Here is an 18,739-nt window from a genome sequence, read left to right as displayed (position 1 = left end):
AGAAAGTTTGACACGGTATGAAGTTGTTGGAACGAATGGGAATAGTCAAGATCGGGTGGTTAGAAATTGAAAAATTTAATATGATGAATGGAACGTTAGGTTAGATTTAATTGAAAAGATGATTCTAGCGGCTCTTCATACTAGAACGATGCATGTCAGCTCCCTCGGTCTACGATCAAATAATTGTAGACGTATTAAACCTCCGTTATTTTTGGCAACTGGCAAATAAGTTAATCGTGTTTGTTTATAGTGGGTTGACTAACTATTCTTTGGATTTCTTTACAGAAAAAATATATTCTGTGGACTAAATCATTTTCGATTTCTTGTCCTGAGGATATTCTCAGGATATTTAACGTTTAACGTACGTAATATATTTCAGATTATGAGAGAAGGATCCAGCTACTTAACTTAAATTGCTACTTCATGTAATTAAGATAAAAGTTTTAAATGTAACTATCAATTTTCTGAAAAAACGTGAAAAGCATGATTCCAAGATCTGGATAGTAAAGTTGCGGATCCGATCCGGACTACTCCTAATTTTCTTATATTTAATGTTGTAGTTAGTATGCAAATGTCGAGTTGGTCATGAAGTGGATATAAAAATGCAAAAATCCCAATATAGTCAAGAAGACAAACCACACTGTTTTTAGAATGTGTTTGGTCTATTGTACACATACGACTTGGCGAACCACAAGTAGGAGGCTAAACCAATGGAACTAACACAAGCAAGTAGCCAGTAGAAGTAATCTAAATGAGCCTTGTTAAGGTCGTTATCGAACCAGCTCGTTTGACAAAGCTGGCTTGTGACTTTGTCGATGACTGATATCATGAAGCTGCTTAGGAAGTTGCCGACCCCGAATATGCTTAGATTCAGAGCCATACCGACGCTCCTAAGCTCGCTAGGGACTTGGTCGTAGAAAAACTCCTGTAAGCCAATCGTTAAGAACGCATACGAGACACCGTAGATAGCATATTGTGGAACCAACCACCACACGCTCATCATTGTTGTGATATCATCTTGAGCGGTTTGGAGCCTTTTGGTCTCGACCAAAGCGGCAACCACCATGGCAATATTGGAGAGAAACATGCCAGCGCCAATCCTCTGAAGCGTTGTGATTCCTAAAGGGTTTTGAGTAAATGATCTTGCGATTGGGACTAGTAGACGGTCGTAGATTGGGATGAAAAAAACCATTGCTAGGCTTAAGACGCATTGGAGCGTGGCTGCGGGAACTAAAATTCCTGGTGAGATATACCTGTTCATTGTTGATCCTTGCTTTGTGAAGAAAGTAGGGATCTGTGAACATACAGTGGAATAAACCAAGCAATTTATCCATATGGGAACAAGCTTTAGCACAGATTTTGCGTCTTCAATTTCAGACAAATCACATGAAACCGCCGCTCTGTCAAGGAACCTACCACAACGCCAAAGAGGAACAAAAAATAACAATTTGTATATGTATCCCTAATCAAAATAGTATAAGCACAAACGTGGCCTCCAAGATTCTAAAGAAAAAAAAAATCAGAATCTCTGTTAATTAGGTTACCTAAATTGTTTGGAACTCTGGTGAGCCACGAGAAGTAGGGTCTCGTTCGGGTTAGCTATGTGTAAATCTGGTTGTCTTCTGTTCTTTACGGCTTCTATAAAAACACGAATGATTCTAGCAAAAGGGTTTTTGTTTCCTCTTCTCTCAGTAGTGAAACGGTAAGTCTTAGTTCCAAGGAGGAAGAGAAGCAGAGCAAGTAGCATGGAAGCACCTGGAATACCAAATCCTAAGGACCAGCTTAGATTCTCTTGGATGTAGCTAGAGATCAAACGAGTGGTCAATATGCTAACACAGCTTCCAAACATCAACCAGTTGAAAAAAGAACTCTTTGCTTTCAACTCTTTTAGGTCATTTCCATCAAACTGATCAGCTCCAAATACCTTAATACAAGGGCTGAAACCTCCTTGTCCTAAGGCTATAAGATACAGAGAGATGAAGAAGAGAGTCACTTGGAGTTGATTCGAATCTTTGGAGTGAGAAGGAATCATGGCTGAAAAAGACAGCAACCCAAGTCCCTGTTTGTTTTATTTTCACCAAAGCACCTTCTGTTAATGAATGAATAAAGTCACACATTGGTAATTGAAGAAATAATTAACTAATATATAAATAGTAAGTACCAATCTACTTAACGCCAATAGTTTCAAATTGGAAGTCATGATAAACCTGATCGTAACATCTTCTTGTAAGAAACAATAACAAACAAGATTATAGTAAAAGAGAAAGGTTGAGATCATACTGTATACTTACCAAGATGTACAGAGAGGACGAGATTATGATGGTACGGAAACGGCCAAGAAACGAGTCAGCGACAAAGCTCCAGAGAAGTGGAAGAAACGCTTCCGTTCCACACCAGGCGTTAATATTTGCTGCAGCTGCGGCCGTTGAGTCTCCCAGTGGTCCTGTCAGGTACGTTATGAGGTTGGACGATATCCCGTAAGAGGCGAACTGCTCGGCCATTTCTACAACTACAAACACACAAAGAAACCTCTGATGAGAAGCTGGTGAGCGTGAGGGACTTAACTGAGATTAGTTACTTTACTTACAGATTATGAGCCTTGCCGATTTCCATCCTCCAAAGGAGGATCTGACGGCTAGATTTCCCGGAGGAAGAGTATTTCCCAGCTCATCTCCGGCGATCAACATTGGCTTTTACTTTAGAGGTGCTGTGTTAAAAGAATATTATTTGCTTCTTGTGTTGTTTTTGTTATGGCAAGGTGCTAAAACTTTGTACTATTGCATATGCACTTTGTTTTATTGATTTTAACTATTAGAAAGTTGCTTTGTTTTATTGATTTCAAGTTGATTTAAACTAATATAAGTGATCCAGAAATGAGATTTGAAAATGATTTAAAAAGAGACTAGTGATCCAAAGTATCTTTCAAATGATGTAACACAAAAATATATTAAAAGTGAGACTTGGTTCAAGATGTTCAAGTTTAATGATATGTTAGTAACTGGATGTTAAAATTATATAGTTCCAATATATAAAATGTGTACATTGAGCATGTATACAATCACAATTATGGATTAGGTACAAATGTAACTCATAATATTACATGTATGATGCATTTCGAACATCTTCTCTATTAAAAGAGAATTACATATTGAAATTAACTTTAATTTCATGTGATATATTACAGAAAACGCCACTGCTTTTTAATTAAAACTGAATACTGGTATTTTGGTCATTTGTCAATCAATGCACATGTCCACCACCACTAACTATATATTTTATTATATTTAATCACCATCCTAATATAAGACATGTGACTAATGAAATCAAAACAAATCCTAATTTTGATAAATATTCAGATTAATAAATTTTATAATCTACGGTTTAAAACATTTGTTATAATAAAATACAAATCATAAAAAACTAAAAATTATATTTAATAAATATTCAGATTAATATATATATATATGATTTATGACATGCTATAATTATAGTTGAATTGACAAAATTAGTATTCAACAATTATTAAAATATAAATTTTATTTCGCGCAAGTTGGTAGATAATCATCTAGTGTTTTATTATATTTAATCGACATCCTAATATAAGACCCGTGACTAGTGAAATCAAAACACATTCTAATTAAACACATTGTTTAGTGAAATGAGAGTGTACCAAACCAAGCCAACTTACTAATTTTAATAGTATACTAGATTCTGATCCGTCCTTCTAGAGTATATATTTTGTTTCAAAATTATACAAGTTTTGTTATCAATGTTATTATAACAATAATCTTGTGATTCATATAATATGAATGGGCCAGTAATTCATATGAATGGGGCCAATATGAATTACGATAATAATAGATGGTGCTAAAAGTAGAAGTTGTGTTTAAGATTAAAGGATCCACCATATGGTTTGTAGATAGATGATCCAAACTGTATCTCTGTAACTATATTTTATTAGTTAATACATATTTTTGTAATTGTATGTTCTAAATTATCGGTGACCACTTCTTTTTAATAGAAACAGTTATATTTAGATGTTGTATGATTTTAATTGGACTGAACTAATATATCAACTGTACATGTTCCAGATTTAATAGTATAGATGATTATAACCAAGCACTCAGCCATTACCAACATTTACAATTTGTTTTATACATTCTCTTAGATCATAGTGGTAGTGGGAATGCAATTCTTCAAACTTCATTCTCTGTTTGAATACATAGTTTCAAAATGCCATTACGCCTTCATTTTTTCTACAAAAATATACACAAATACAATTTTCAAATAGTAAAAGGAACCGGTGCTGGATAGACAAATACAAGGTGTGTTACAAATTTTATAATTGATTCACCTTATGATGAGACCGATCCAACATATATTACAAGTTATTAAGTTGATATTCAAAGTGTATTAAGTTGATCAATGAATATCAGTAACCCTCAATGTCAAACCAAAAATCACAGATACACTAACTTTATGATCCACTTTCTAAAAATGATTTACAGTTAATTTACACAAAATCTGACATTTTTCTGAGTATATTCTAAATCTTGCACGTTCTTCGATTTACAGTTATCGAACAACAAAAAGATAACATTTTTTTTTATAATAAATATCTAACCTCTACTCTCTCATTGAATTTAAATATAAAAGTATGCACGGGTGCTAGAATTTTGATTCAAATGTTCTGACTGGTATTGTATCCAATCCAAATTATCACTTATGTTATTCGTAAGATATAATCAGATTTCAAAGATTTCTAAAATGACGTCTCATGTATAATACTGTTCTAAATTAAAAAAAAATGTAAAAAATACATCTTCTGAGCTGTGCTTAATATTAAGTTATTAACTAGCGTAGAGATTTTACCGCGCTACACGAGGTTTATATATTTTAAATTTGTTAATTTATCATATTTACTATTATGCAGATTGTTTTGTTTGATTTATATTCTTTATAAATATTTATTGGTTTTAAAAATTTCAATATTTTCATTTGGTTCTTGTAAATTTGGAATAAGATTTGCTAAAACAATGTAGTCTATACGACATATTTTTGTTATCGTAAAATATGCTTACAATTTATTTAACCAAAAATGGTTTGTAAGATTAACACACTGTAGTTTGGTGTTATTTTTTTCTTAGTCGTTAATATTTGTTGACTTTCTACGTGGTATGATGTTATATATCATGTATTTTTTATGTTTAATTTATGTTTCTGGAGTTATGACTAATTATCTTGCACTATGATTTTTGTAAGAGATATCAAGTAATATGGATCTCTAATCTTTCATAATTTGCGATTAATTATCGTTATCAACATTATTTTCATTTTCGCTCTTCGATGTGCAATAGTTTTGTGAAAGTATTTGTTTTTTCATCTTATATAGTTAACCACACGAATGTGAAACTATGATAAAAAATTCATTAAAATTATCTTTTTTTTTACATACTTTTCAATTGTGTCTTAGGGCTACAACATCTTTTTTTTTTAATTTTTCAGTTTTGGAGGTTCATTGTTTTCAATTGTTTTTCCTAAGTATTTAATTATCTTTAGTTTTTAGTTATTTTCATTTTTTCGTTTCTGTATTTCCTCTAGTGTTTTTATATGTTTTGCTAAATTTTTGTTTTTGTTTTTGTTTTTGTTTTTAACCCTTGTCTTTGTAGTTTGTTTATAATTGTGATATAATTATTACTCCCTCTGTTTCATTATAAGTGTCGTTTTAGGTTTCGGCACACGGATTAAAGAAACAATTAATTTTGTACATTTCCTATAAAAAAACACTATTACCTATACACCTAACCATATTTCAACCAATAGAAAAATAAATTTTGCATAAAATTAATAAATTTTGCATTGAAAATCGAAAACGACACTTATTTTGTAACGAAAAAAATTCTCTAAAACGACACTTAATATGAAACGGAGGGAGTAGTAGGTTTTTCTTTTTAAAATTATTCCTCTCCTACTACGTACATCCTTATATTGATTCTAGTATGTTTTTTGATTTTAGGTAATTTTTAGTTATATCTATTATATTAAAACATAAGACTATATTGAATTTATATTTATAGAACACATTACTAACGAAATATACTATTGAGATATTAGTTCAAATTTAATATTCTATTAAAACTATTTTTATCATGTTAAATTTGATAACAAAACATTAAATATATTTATAAATAAGAATCAGCTTATGTTTCTTATAAAATATTATCATTATGTGAGAGAAGAACAATGTATTTCTCGATTTTTATTCTGGAAAAATATAGTATTTCATGCCAAAAACAAAAGTATTTCAGAGAAATATTTTGGATGGTTTCGAATTATATGATTTTTACTCAATTCAATTGTTCTTTATAACATTACATGTGGCCATGTGGGAGAGGCCAGGAGGAGATCGTGATGATGCAAACGCAAGGAGCTCCGATTCTATATTTATTGGGAGAAACATGTTAAAGAGTAACATAACCTTCGAGGATTCTCTTTTGTGCCAACCCAAAAATATTTTCATATATATATATATATATATATAACAATACTTCGCAGAAAGAAAATATAACTTCCATGGGAAAAAAGGATTTTGCTCAGACGAAGCAATGTCAGGAGATAACTTCTATCTCTCTTTTTAGCCCTCATGCAAATGCTTCCTAAAACTGGTGAGCTTACATTTCATAAACCAGACGATATTTGTAATTTGGCATCAGAGACCTTACAAGCTCAATTATCTGATCATAAGAAATGAATACATATCGCTTTAAAAGTTAAACTTTAAAAAGGTAAGAAAAACATCATTAACCTTTAGAATTATCCTTATTATTTTGACCCTTCATTAATCTCTGCAAAAAGAAGGAATCATATGTAAAATGATAAGATAACAAAATGGATTCTATGATGGTTTTAAACAGTTAAGGAAAATAACTGACCTGGTTAGGAAGTCAGGCTCTATCTGAGATAGTCTAACTCGCATATCAGGAGCCGTTGGAGCAGCTCCAGGCCTAATTGTAGGCTACAACTTGTAGCGAAAGCTTCACTACAGACACCTAACTAATTCCTTTGGAAAAGCCTCTCAGGCTGTTTCACAAAGATGCATGTCACACGGTACGTTAATCTCAAGCCTGTTCCAAGCCTGTTTCGTCCTAATATGTGAACTACTGAAATCAAATAAAATGTATCAGCAGCTTGTAACATACCGTGTTTCCAATAAAAGTTGGTGGTTGAGGATAAAACTGATAAGCGCTGCAACAGAATAATAATTAGAGTGAGATATAAGTCTTAACATTGCTTTTATAGTTCAACTATTATTATATAAATATCTAGAGCATACATGTAATTTTGCAAGCCAAGCAATGGGAACAATGATGGTATATGAACATGGTAACTAAACTACCTTGCTAAGGGATGAACTCTTCTGATTTATCATCTCCAAAGCCTTCTCTACAACAGATAATATGCCCCTTTTATAGGAACATGATTCTTCCTCAGAACAGATACTCCTAGAGATTCCCTTCGTAACCTCACCAACATAAATAACCTGACACTGCAAAGTTCTCGTTAGTATAAAGACTTTTCAATATCTCAAACCAGATTTTACCCAGAAAATGGATATAAAGAGAAGTAACTTGAATCCATCTATGTTAAACTGAAGCATAGTTTCCTCAAGTTATTTAATATAATTCGCCGGCGTCTAGTAGAATTCATGTATGTTAACATTAAGCTTCCACCAAGCTCAACATGTGCATGTATCAGCCAGTTTTGGTCAAAGAACTCCATAAATTCTCTTTAAAAAATCAACTGAATGTTGCTGTGGCATCATCCTACAGAGTTAAACAGACAGTGACAGAGCTGCATAAGAAGTGGGTGTTATTCATGTGTGGTATGATGGGACCGTTTCAAACGTATGGAAAAAGAAGACAAAAAAAATTCCACTTACGAACCTAGTAGGAACTGGAAGGCAATACGCTTGTGGATGATGATCTTTTGCCAATGGAGAACAACATAGGTCACATCAAAGCTAGGAAAGGAAGATTTAAAAACACACTTCCTGAGAGGAGCCGATAAGAGAATCCATGAGAGGCGATGAGCGAGAGTGTCACGTCTAAAAACTCAAATTAAAGCAAATCAATCCCTATATTCATTTTACAACATATAGGTCTGGCACATCAAAAGAAAACTTACACCTTCGAAATTGAATCTCATCATCTCCGTTATACAAATGAACTTTATATATAAATTATACAGAATCTACGTCTGCAACTTATATAAGGCAATAATCACATTGTATACATTATTAAGCTCTTACCTTATCAATTATTGTGAGAAAGGGAAGGGACGATTACGTAAGGGAGAAAACCTCAAGATACTTGGAATACGCTTTGTCCAGTTTTGCAACTTTGCCACCACACATCTATCAAATAGCTCCAACGAAATGGATTAACTGGGACAGTAGTTCTGATTCGTCTGAGATGGCTTTAAAATACAGGACGACGGGAGACTTTCCGGTGGGGATGGGACTTTCCGGTGGAGTTCATTCATAGTTTCAGCTTCTTCAGTGGAGGTTTCGATTTGGTTGGATTAAACTGTAGAGGAAGCAATTTATATAGTGTAAGAAACAAAAGGAGGCGAAAAGAATCCATAAAGAGTGGAGTGAAAAACATATTGATTGATAGGATATGGATCACGGTAACAAAGATCATGAACACAGAAAGGAGAAGACGAAGAGTGTGACTCAGAATTGATCGACGCTTCCATAGAATATTAGGGTTTCGGAAGTGGGTTGATTTGAGCCAAAACGAAATAGGATGAGCCCACACAAAGAACCCATTTTTTCATTTTCTAATAAGTTGGGGTGACATGGCAAAACAAAACTTTTTTATTGGATGATTTTCTTGATGACGTGGATGCTCTCTCCTTAGAGTATGAAGAGCTTTTAGAGCACCATTAAATGGGGCGCTTAATTTTTTTTATTTTTTTTTATTTTTTTCTCCGGTTAAAAAAAAAAATTAAAAACGCATCAATCGCGGACCGTCACGTGTCAGCGGGGTCCGCGAAATAGTGCAAACACCGATGCTTAAATAGGCAGCGGAAGCAATGGTGCTTCAATTTTTTGTGGGACCCATCCACTATTATATTAATTTTTTTACTAAGCTCTCTCGTTAATGCTGGTTTTAGTATTGTAAGATTATAAAGTTATTTTAGAGAGCATTATCATTTAATAATAATATTTGACGTGACTTGGTTTAAGAACTTGATTTTTTATTTGTGGGTTGTGAAATAGCTTTTATTTTTATTTTCCTAAAAGCCATTTTTATCAATCATTTTTCATTTACCGAAACTTAGGAAAACTAGGTTTTTGAAAAACTAAGCCGTTTCTAAATAAAAGCAAACCGATAAAATAACAAATTCTCCTAATCATTAATGTTTATAGAAATAATTCTTTTAGCATCTAAAATCTAACATGAAAACAATTCATACTAAAAATATTTATTAGTTTATCAATAAAATTAACTTAATTTTTTTAAAGTCAACTTCTTAGATCATATTGTGAAATAAACGTGTTCATATCTTATTGATATTTTTTGTATTATTTGGAAATTGTGCTATTGTTTTAGTAATCTGAAATTTATTATAAATACTGAACAAAACCAAAAGTAAGTAAATCACCATTCCAAGTTTAAAAAATAACAAAAACATACATTAAAATCAAAGTTGACTTAAACCTGGAATGGTGATTTACTTTAAAAGGTGGTTGGTCTGTTGTAGACATACGACTTCGCGAACCACAAGTAGCAAGCCAAACCAATGAAGCTGAGACAAGCCAGTAGCCAGTAAAACTAGACTAGATGAGCTTGATTCAAGTCGTTATCAAACCAGCTCGTTTGGCCATGCTGACTTGTGACTTTATCAATAACTGATATCATGAAGCTGCTTAGGAAGTTTCCAGCCCCATATATGCCTAGGTTCAGAGCCATACCAACGCTCCTAAGCTCACTAGGAATTTGGTCATAGAAGAACTCCTGTAAACCAGTCATTGTGAACACGTCGGCGACTCCATATAGAACATACTGTGGAACCAACCACCATACGCTCATCTAGGCCTGGGCATTTTGGGTATCGGTTCGGTTCGGTTCGAGTATTTCGGGTTTCGGGTAGTTCAGATAGGGGCTAGAGGATCCATTTAGTACTTGACCTATTTTTGGTTCAGTTCAGTTCGGATAGTTTCGGGTTCGGTTCGGATAGTAAATGTAGGAACCGGAAAATATCCGGAAAAAATTCGGGTCTCATTTGGATCCGGTTTGGGTTCGGATAGTTCGGGTAGTTCAGATAATTTGGATAAAATATCGGTTACTTAGGGTAAAATATCAAATAATTAGGATGATTTAGATAAAAATTTTGGATATTTCGGATTACTTTGGATATTTCGGTTAAAACTATCCGGATAGTTTCGGATACTTTCGGGTAGTTTGGATACTTTATAATAATTTAGTTATCCTCAACTATTTTCAGATATTTTTAATAGAATTTTAAATTAAAAATATATATTTAGTGATGTTATATGTATATATAATTAATATTTTTATATATTCGGGTACCCGTTCGGTTCTCGGTTCGGTTTCGGTTCGGTTCGGTTATTTCGGATATAAAAATATAGGAACCGTTCGGGTATTTGAGGGTATTAGTCCGGTTCCGGTTTCGGGTATTTCGGTTCGGTTCCGGTTCGGTTCTTCGGTTCCGGTTATTTTGCCCAGGCCTACGCTCATCAGTACAGAGGTGTCTTCATGCGCGGTTTGTAGCCTTTTGGTTTCAACCAAGGCGGCTACTACCATAGCAAGAATAGAAAGTGAGATTCCTGTACCAATCCTTTGAAGCATTGTGATTCCTGATGGGTTTTGAGTAAAAGATCTTGCGAATGGGATGAGTATACGGTCGTAGATCGGGATGAAGACGATAATTGATAGGCTTGTGACACATTGGAGTGTAGCTGCAGGGATTAAGATTCCTTGTGAGATTGACCTGTCCATTGTGGCTCCTTGCTTTGTGAAGAAGGTTGGGGATTGCGCAAACACAATAGTGTATACTAAGCAAGTCATCCATATGGGAACAAGCTTAAGTACAGCTTTTGCATCTTCAATTTCATCTAAATCACATGCATTCCCTGCCCTGTCGAGGAATCTGCATAGTATCCGAGAGAAACTGTCAAACTTTCATCTCAAAACCATATGAAATAATATGTAGTAGCTAGTGACCTCCTTGCCAGTGGGATGAAAAGTCTGTAAATTATTTGATAAACATAAGATAGACAAAAAAATCACTGATTTTAGTGTATTATTTTACCATTATAAATCTTAGTGATATTTTTAAAACATTATATCATGAATATATTAACTTTTTAAAAATATGACTACATGAAAATACTATGCAAAAAAACAATTTTAATGTAAAAGTATGTAAACTGAACATATAAATAGAGAACACTGAATGGGAAAGATCATTTAAGATGATCATAGTTAACAAGAAGTCACAATCATTGATTGGTTAAGTTTTGGAAATAATTGTAGATCCTTTGTAGTTATATAATAGTCTTTTTTCCGACAGTTAATAGAGTCTATGTTCATGTGAACCATGTTTTGAATTTATCTTATAAAAAAAATATGTTAAACTGATTGACTAAAATTTTTCGCATAAATTTGTTGCCCTGTATCAATAATTATACTAACAGCTACCAACCTGCGGAAATAAGAACAATAAGATTGAAACTGATTATAATGAATATGTGAGACAACTTACTTTTGAATAAGAATATGACCATCTGAAAAACTCTCAGCAGCAGAATATTGTTTCTAAAAGCATTTTTATTTTTATTTTTCATACAAACATGAAAGGTTTCAGATAACCATTTGTAATAAAAAAAATTGTAAGCGTAGAAGATTATAATACTGAACAAAAATAATGATTAAAATGGATATGCAAAATTTTATTATATAGTGAAAAATAAAGCTAATAATTCATGAGAAAGATATAAAAATTGACAAAATCATACAATTTCCATAAACGAATAGAAAATAAATACATAAATTATTTAGAATTCTATTTGTAAACATTAAGATAATGTATACTATAAAAAATGTTACTTTCCGTAATTGTAGATATATATTTACGTTGAAGAAGGTATTGTTTAAGTCAGTTTGTTGTGATTAGAACATCTATACTATTATCTATACTATTAAAAGGAAAAGATTCTTAAAAAATCTATTTAAACAAAGTTGTTGAACTATTTTATTACACTTATCTATTTTTTTGGTCTTACCTTATATTTCTCTAACTATATAAATACTTTACATAATTTAAATGAACTCATTTATTATTGTCTCATAATCTATTATATAATTACTCTAACAATAAATTATCATGAATATATGGCATATTATTCAAACATGTTTATACATGACGTGATCATTATCACATATAGTTCCATTAATAGTATACAATTTTCAGTGGTTTAGTTATGTTTAATATATGTTGTAATGGATAATCCTCTCGTGTATAATAATCTTATATATGAAATAAATGATTAATCTTTTCATACAAAATATCAAATGGGTCTAAACGGGTTGGAGATTTATATAGAATTTGTAAAAAATGACTGTTTTAAATAGAACATGTTTATTTACTTTACAAATTCTAACAATGCATATGATACGTTTTATTGAAATTTTCACAAATGTAAAATATCTTGTGCTTTAAATCGGATATCTTAGATTGTTTGGAAAAAAATATAGGATAAATAATTAAATGTTAATTATTTGAATAAAAATATTCGAGCCATTAGTTTGTTTTGCATAATTTGGTTTATAAATAGTATTTTTAGGATATTTGGTTATTTAGAAATCAAATATAATTAATATTTGTAGGTATATAATTTGTATTTTAAAATTTTAAATTCTCATTTGGTTTTCAGTTCGGTTTATATTTTTTGGTTCCAAAGATATATGATATACTCGATTATTTATGAAATTCAGCTTAATTCTAATTTTTTTTTCCAGTTTGGTATGATTCAGTGCATCCGGGCAAATGTCTCCAAACCTATAAAACTACATTAATACTGAACGTAAAATAAAGAAGTATCAAATATATTTTTTGGTAATCAACCAACTTCAAATATATTTAATTATTTGAATCATTAATTACATATTTAATTTAATAAACTTACAGTAATAACTGAACAATACTATTCTTATTTAAAATAATTTAAAAAAGAATCTAATATTTATTAATATTAAAGTAATGTAATTTTTATTTATGAAAATGAAAACAAAATAATCTATTAATTTAATTAATTTCCTATCCAATGATTTTTTGTAGTATCTAAACCCACAAAAATAGTTTTACTTATTTCAAATTTTTAGAAATTATTTGAGTGGTTTTAAAAGAAGATAAATAAAAAGTAATTAAAAAGTTAGGACTTAATGTTTTATATTGTTTGGACACAAGATTAGTTATTCTGTTGTTTAAAAACACATTTAGTAGTATAATGTTATTTTCCATAATCACAAGAGTAAATCTAACTATATTATAAAATAGTGTATTTAATTTAAAAAACTTACAAAAAATTAGATCCATAAGAATGATTTTGTTTTAATTAGAGAGATGATATTTCTATAATATAGATCAGAACATTATCCAATGTCCATTATGGACCGTCCATAAGTTTTAAAAGTAAAAATGGGTTGTCTTGACAAATCTAGTTGGCCGCTTGATGGACCATTTGACATCTCTAACATTCATAACATAAAGAAAGATGGTACAAGCACAAGGGTAGCCTCAAATATTTTGAAGACAAGAAATTTATGTTTATCATGTTACCTCAATTGCTTGGAACTCTGGTGAGGCAAGAGAAGTAGGGTTTTGTTCGGGTTATCGATATCTAAATCGCGTTGTTGTCTGTTTTTTACTGCCTCCACAAAAACACGGCCGATTCATGCAAAAGGGTTTTTGTTTCCTCCTCTCTCAGTACTAAACCGGTAAGAGGATGTTCCGTGGAGGAAGAGAAACAGAGCAAATAGCACGAAAACGCTTGGAATACCAAATCCTAATGACCAACTTAGGTTCTCTTGAATGTAGCTAGAGACCAAACGAGTGGACAGTATGCTAACTGATGCAGATAAATATTTGGGATATGTCTAAATATTTATTATTTATTATTTTATTTTATTAATTTTATAGATAATTATCTTTGTTATTTTAGGGTTTTATGGTTTTCTTATATATAACCGTTTAGGCTTAAGTTTGTATTCAGATTATTGATATTGATATTTTTATAAAGAGCTTTTGTTAAGCACTGAGAAGAGTATTCACAACTTTGTTTTCAGATAGAGCTTCGACTCTCAACGATTTCAAGAAGCCAACGTTTTCTAGGTATTCTCAGAATCAATAGGTTATTGTGTTATCCGTAGCCTCCGTTACATAAGGTGGTATCAGAACTGGTGTTTTGGTTTCTTGATCAAAACTCGATTCTGGAATCATGGAGAATTTGTTCGTCGAAAGTGAACAAATTGTTTTCAGAGAAATTCATGGTGATCCAATATTCGATGTTTACAATGACGAAGGTTGGATTCAAGTTGAAGACAATGATTTGGATGACCAAGAGCTAAACAATCTTTACAATGAAGTTCTTCTCCAAACGATTGGCTTTCTTCTCATGGACGGCAGCCGCTTAGGGTTACGCAATTCAATTTGTGAAGATTATTGTGCTAATTGGGCTTTTGGAAATAATAGCCCGATTTTAACACGTCAGTGCAATAAGGAGCACAAAGATTTTAAATCATTCAATCTCATAAAACACGGCATGTTTTTGAGAAGTGTGGGAATTCACGAAAACAAATGGATAGTGGAGATTTGGTCTTATTATATGAAAGATTGCATGAAACAAAATTCCAGTTCCTTGTGAGATGCTACGCTGAGGTTGTTGATTTGAAGATTAAGGTGATGGTGCGAATGAATCATGTTTTTTTATTTGAAGAATATTATTTATGTAAAATTCGTAAAAAGTTAAAAGTTCTCATGAAGATTTCAAGTCTCGAAAGCTTTGAAATAGAAGATCATGGTTAATATTCCAGGGCGAATCTTCTTCAACGAGAGAGAATGATGCAAATAAATATTTGGGATATGTCCAAATATTTATTATTTATTATTTATTTTATTAATCTTTTAGATAATTATCTTTGTTATTTTATGGTTTTCTTATATATAGTCGTTTAGGCTTAAGTTTGTATTCAGATTATTGATATTGATATTTTTATAAAGAACTTTTGTTAAGCATTGAGAAGAGTATTCTCAACCTTGTTTTCGGATAGAGCTTCGACTCTCAACGATTTCAAGAAGGCAACGTTTCCTAGGTATTCTCAGAATCAAATCAATAGGTTACTTGTGTTATCCGTAACTTCGGCTACATCACTAACACAGATTCCAAACATCAACCAGTTGAAGAAAGAACTCTTGGTTTTTGCCTCTTGTAGATCATCTCCATCGAACTGATCCGCTCCAAACACCTTAATACACGGTTTGTAACCGCCTTGACCTATTGCCACAAGGTACAGAGAAAAGAAGAAGAGAGTCACTTGGAGCTGAGAAGCACATGAGACGAGCTGGCTCTGATCCTCGCAGTGTGAGTGTGAGGGAATCATGGCTGAAAACGTCAGCAACGCAAGTCCCAGTGTTGTTTCATCAAATCATCAAAGATCTGGCAATGCCAGTAACAAAGACACTTCTGGTAACAAAAGCACAAAGAAAGATACTGTTAATATTACCAAGATATATAGAGAAGATGAGATGACTATAGTACGGTAACGGCCGAGAAACGCGTCGGCTACAAACGCCCAGAGAATAGGCAGGAGCGACAATGTTCCAATCCAAACGTTAACATTTGCCGTAGCTGCAGCTGTTGACTCACCCAATGGTCCTGTCAAGTAGTTATCAGGTTGGAGGATATTCCGTAGTAAGCGAATCCCGCGGCCATTTCTACACCTACAGAGAAAAAACAGAGTTAGCAAATTTTCAAGAGGAAAGTGAGGAACTCAGATTACATTGTACTTACCAATGATGATCCTAGCCGACGTCCATCCACCGGAGGAGAGTCTGACTGCTGCGTTTCCGAGTTTATCATCAGCGGTGATGGGCATTGTGATTGATTGATTTGTCAGAAACAGACAGACAAATGCTTAAGAATTTAATAGGCATTGTGGTAAGTAATGTTGATGAACAAGATCTGACAACTGAATAGTTAACCTCGTTTAGCATGCATACTTTTTTATTGTCTGTTTTCACCGAAAGTAGGTGGAACATTGTTCAATCATCAGTCAAAAACAGTATTTAAAAATAAGAAAACCGCTATAGATTTGGGGTTATTTGTCAAATAACCAAAAACCAAAATTAGATTTTTAGAGAAGATAGGAAGAAAAAAGAGGAGAGAGAAAGTGCTTTGGTTAGTTGGTGAATTTGTTTTTTTGGGGGTTAATAAGTACAATTTCTATAGATTTTATTGGGCTGGGATCGATTTTTAACCGAACCGAGCCGAAAATTTTGGTTTTCGGTTAGTTCGGTTCGAAAGTTTGGTACAGTAAGGTAAGAACAAAAAAACTGGTTTTCGGTTCGGTAATCAGTTAGATTGGTTTTCTAAAAAAAAAGATAAAGAAATTTCCAAACTGTACCAATCTTAACCAAAATTCCAAACTATACTAACCAAAATCTGAATCGAAACAACCGAACTAACCAAAATAACCGAACCGAATAAACTGAACTAACCAAAATCCAAACCAAAATTAAACGTTTTCTGAATTTTATTCAATTTAAAACGAAAAATTTAATCGAACTAACCACAAAACAGAAAACCTCTGTAAAATTTTTGAAACCGAACTAACCGAAAACTAAACTGAACCAAACTTCCTTCGGTTCAATTTGGTGAGATTTTGACTAATCCGAACTAACCGAGTTCCGAACTAACCGAGCCAAACTACCCGAATAAACCAAACCGCATGCCTAGATTTTATGTTATTTTATTAGCCTGTTGATTCCAAATGAAGTTATTTTTTAAAAAGTATCCTTAACAAGAACCAAAACAGTGTAAACGCTAACGTGACCTCCAAGATTCTAAAGGAAAAGAAAAAAACAGTAACTCATAGTTATATTACCTGAGTTTCTTTTTATCTGGCAGAAGGGTTTTTGTTTTCAGAACCATACTAACCAAAATTAAGGGTGTGACTGATCTTCTCACTACCACACAAACGTAATTTTTTTGTTGGTAGTGATTGTTGACATTTTGCAACAATCACAAAAATGCTACAAACGCTTCAAACTGTTCCAAATTTCTTAAAATCAAAAGTAGGTTTCCGCTAGCGTTTACGGTTGCAGGTGGATAAATAAATATAAAAATATTTTCTAAATATATTTGATTTTTTTTAATTTAAAATTTAAAATTAAATTATTATAAATAAAAATATATGTAAATTTTAAATTTTAATTTAAATTCACTAACAGTATCATAATTTTATTTTATAAAAACTTTAAACCTGTTATAAATCATATGATGGATGTCCATAACCGGCCCGGTCCATAACCGGCCCAATACCTAGAGAGAGAGAGGCGGCCATGCATGGAGAGAGAGAGAGAGAGAGAGAGAAGCGGTTTACCTAGTTATAGAAAAGAAAACCCTATTTCATTTTCCTTGTATTTGTATACTTTCCATATTTATGTCTTTTCTTTTATCTCTTTGTAACTCTCATATATAAGGGCACCTTATGATTGAGTAATAATAATAAGAACTTATAGTTTCTAATATCTTAAGTTTATAACATGTTATCAGCACAAAACTCTAAAACACCCTGAGCCAAAAACAAAATCGATAAACCCTAAAACCCTAACCGTAGCCGGTGTATCCGACGAACCCTAATCCGATCGCGTCTCTTGTTCTAGCTCACGTCCCCGATCAGCTCCAGCCCCAAGGCATTCCTGATCCTAGACCAACTCAGCCCCATCTCGCATCCAGCTCGCGTTCCAGACAGCAAGCGTCCCGTTCGCATCAGACGGTCAAGCCGCTCGCGATCCGACAGCAAACAGCTCGTGTCTCCGATCAGCCGCTTGCAACCTCAGCCTCAGTACCGTTCGCGACTCGATAGGAAACAGCCAGCTCGCGTCCCGTTCTTGTCCAGCTCGCGGTTCATCCATCTTGGTGGTCCGGTTTCAACAATCTACTAATCTAAGGAAATGAACGAGAACAAGGATGTACTCGTTGTGGACAGTGGGTCAAGCCACACGAACTTAAAAGATAAGAGATACTTCATAAACCTAACCCTTAAAAACGCCAACATCTCCACCATTGCTAGCTAGACTCATAGAGGGTCACGGTCAGGCTAATATATTGTTGCCTATGGGTACACATCTTGAGATATCAAATGCTTTGTATCCACCCAACTCTAAGAGAAGTCTATTAAGCTTTAAATACATTCGAATGAATGGTTTTCATATTGAAACCAAGGGCGAAGGAAACAAAGAGTTCCTTCAGATCATCGAAATCGCCCAAGGTCATAAGAAAGTTTTAGAATCCATACCCGCACTATCTACTAGTCTTTACCATGCTAAAGTCAGTATGATCGAGGCCCATGCGACTGTTAACAAAGACGCAATCGATAATTTCACTCTATGGCACGACCAGCTTGGCCATCCTGGTTCGACCATGATG

The 18,739-nt window shown here is 32.9% G+C and overlaps 1 protein-coding gene and 1 pseudogene across 1 annotated transcript; both read right to left on the bottom strand.

The window, feature by feature from the left end:
• Positions 1-100: 100 nt before the first annotated feature.
• LOC106395745 (protein NRT1/ PTR FAMILY 5.11-like) lies at positions 101-2,844 on the bottom strand. Its single transcript, XM_048748446.1, has 4 exons — positions 2,588-2,844; positions 2,292-2,509; positions 1,545-2,059; positions 101-1,412 (listed from the first exon to the last, which is right to left on the bottom strand). Exons 1-4 carry the CDS (start codon positions 2,685-2,687, stop codon positions 647-649), a joined length of 1,599 nt encoding a protein of 532 aa, XP_048604403.1. The 5' UTR covers positions 2,688-2,844; the 3' UTR covers positions 101-646.
• A 15-nt stretch (positions 2,845-2,859) lies between these two features.
• LOC106433459 lies at positions 2,860-17,477 on the bottom strand (annotated as a pseudogene).
• Between the last annotated feature and the right edge of the window lie 1,262 nt (positions 17,478-18,739).

The sequence above is a fragment of the Brassica napus genome, chromosome C2, assembly GCF_020379485.1.
Source record: "Brassica napus cultivar Da-Ae chromosome C2, Da-Ae, whole genome shotgun sequence".
Lineage (NCBI taxonomy): Eukaryota > Viridiplantae > Streptophyta > Magnoliopsida > Brassicales > Brassicaceae > Brassica > Brassica napus.
Note: the sequence above shows the minus strand (reverse complement) of the source record. Positions and strands in the feature narration are given on the sequence as shown.

What these genes read in the sequence shown, in the direction of transcription:
- LOC106395745 (XM_048748446.1), bottom strand. Translation starts at nt 2,687, where the DNA reads ATGTTGATCGCCGGAGATGAGCTGGGAAATACTCTTCCTCCGGGAAAT. An exon ending in ATCGGCAAGGCTCATAATCT is followed by an intron (nt 2,510 to 2,587) that starts GTAAGTAAAGTA and finishes GTGTGTTTGTAG; the next exon opens with TTGTAGAAATGGCCGAGCAG. An exon ending in CAGAGTTCCAAACAATTTAG is followed by an intron (nt 1,413 to 1,544) that starts GTAACCTAATTA and finishes GCGTTGTGGTAG; the next exon opens with GTTCCTTGACAGAGCGGCGG.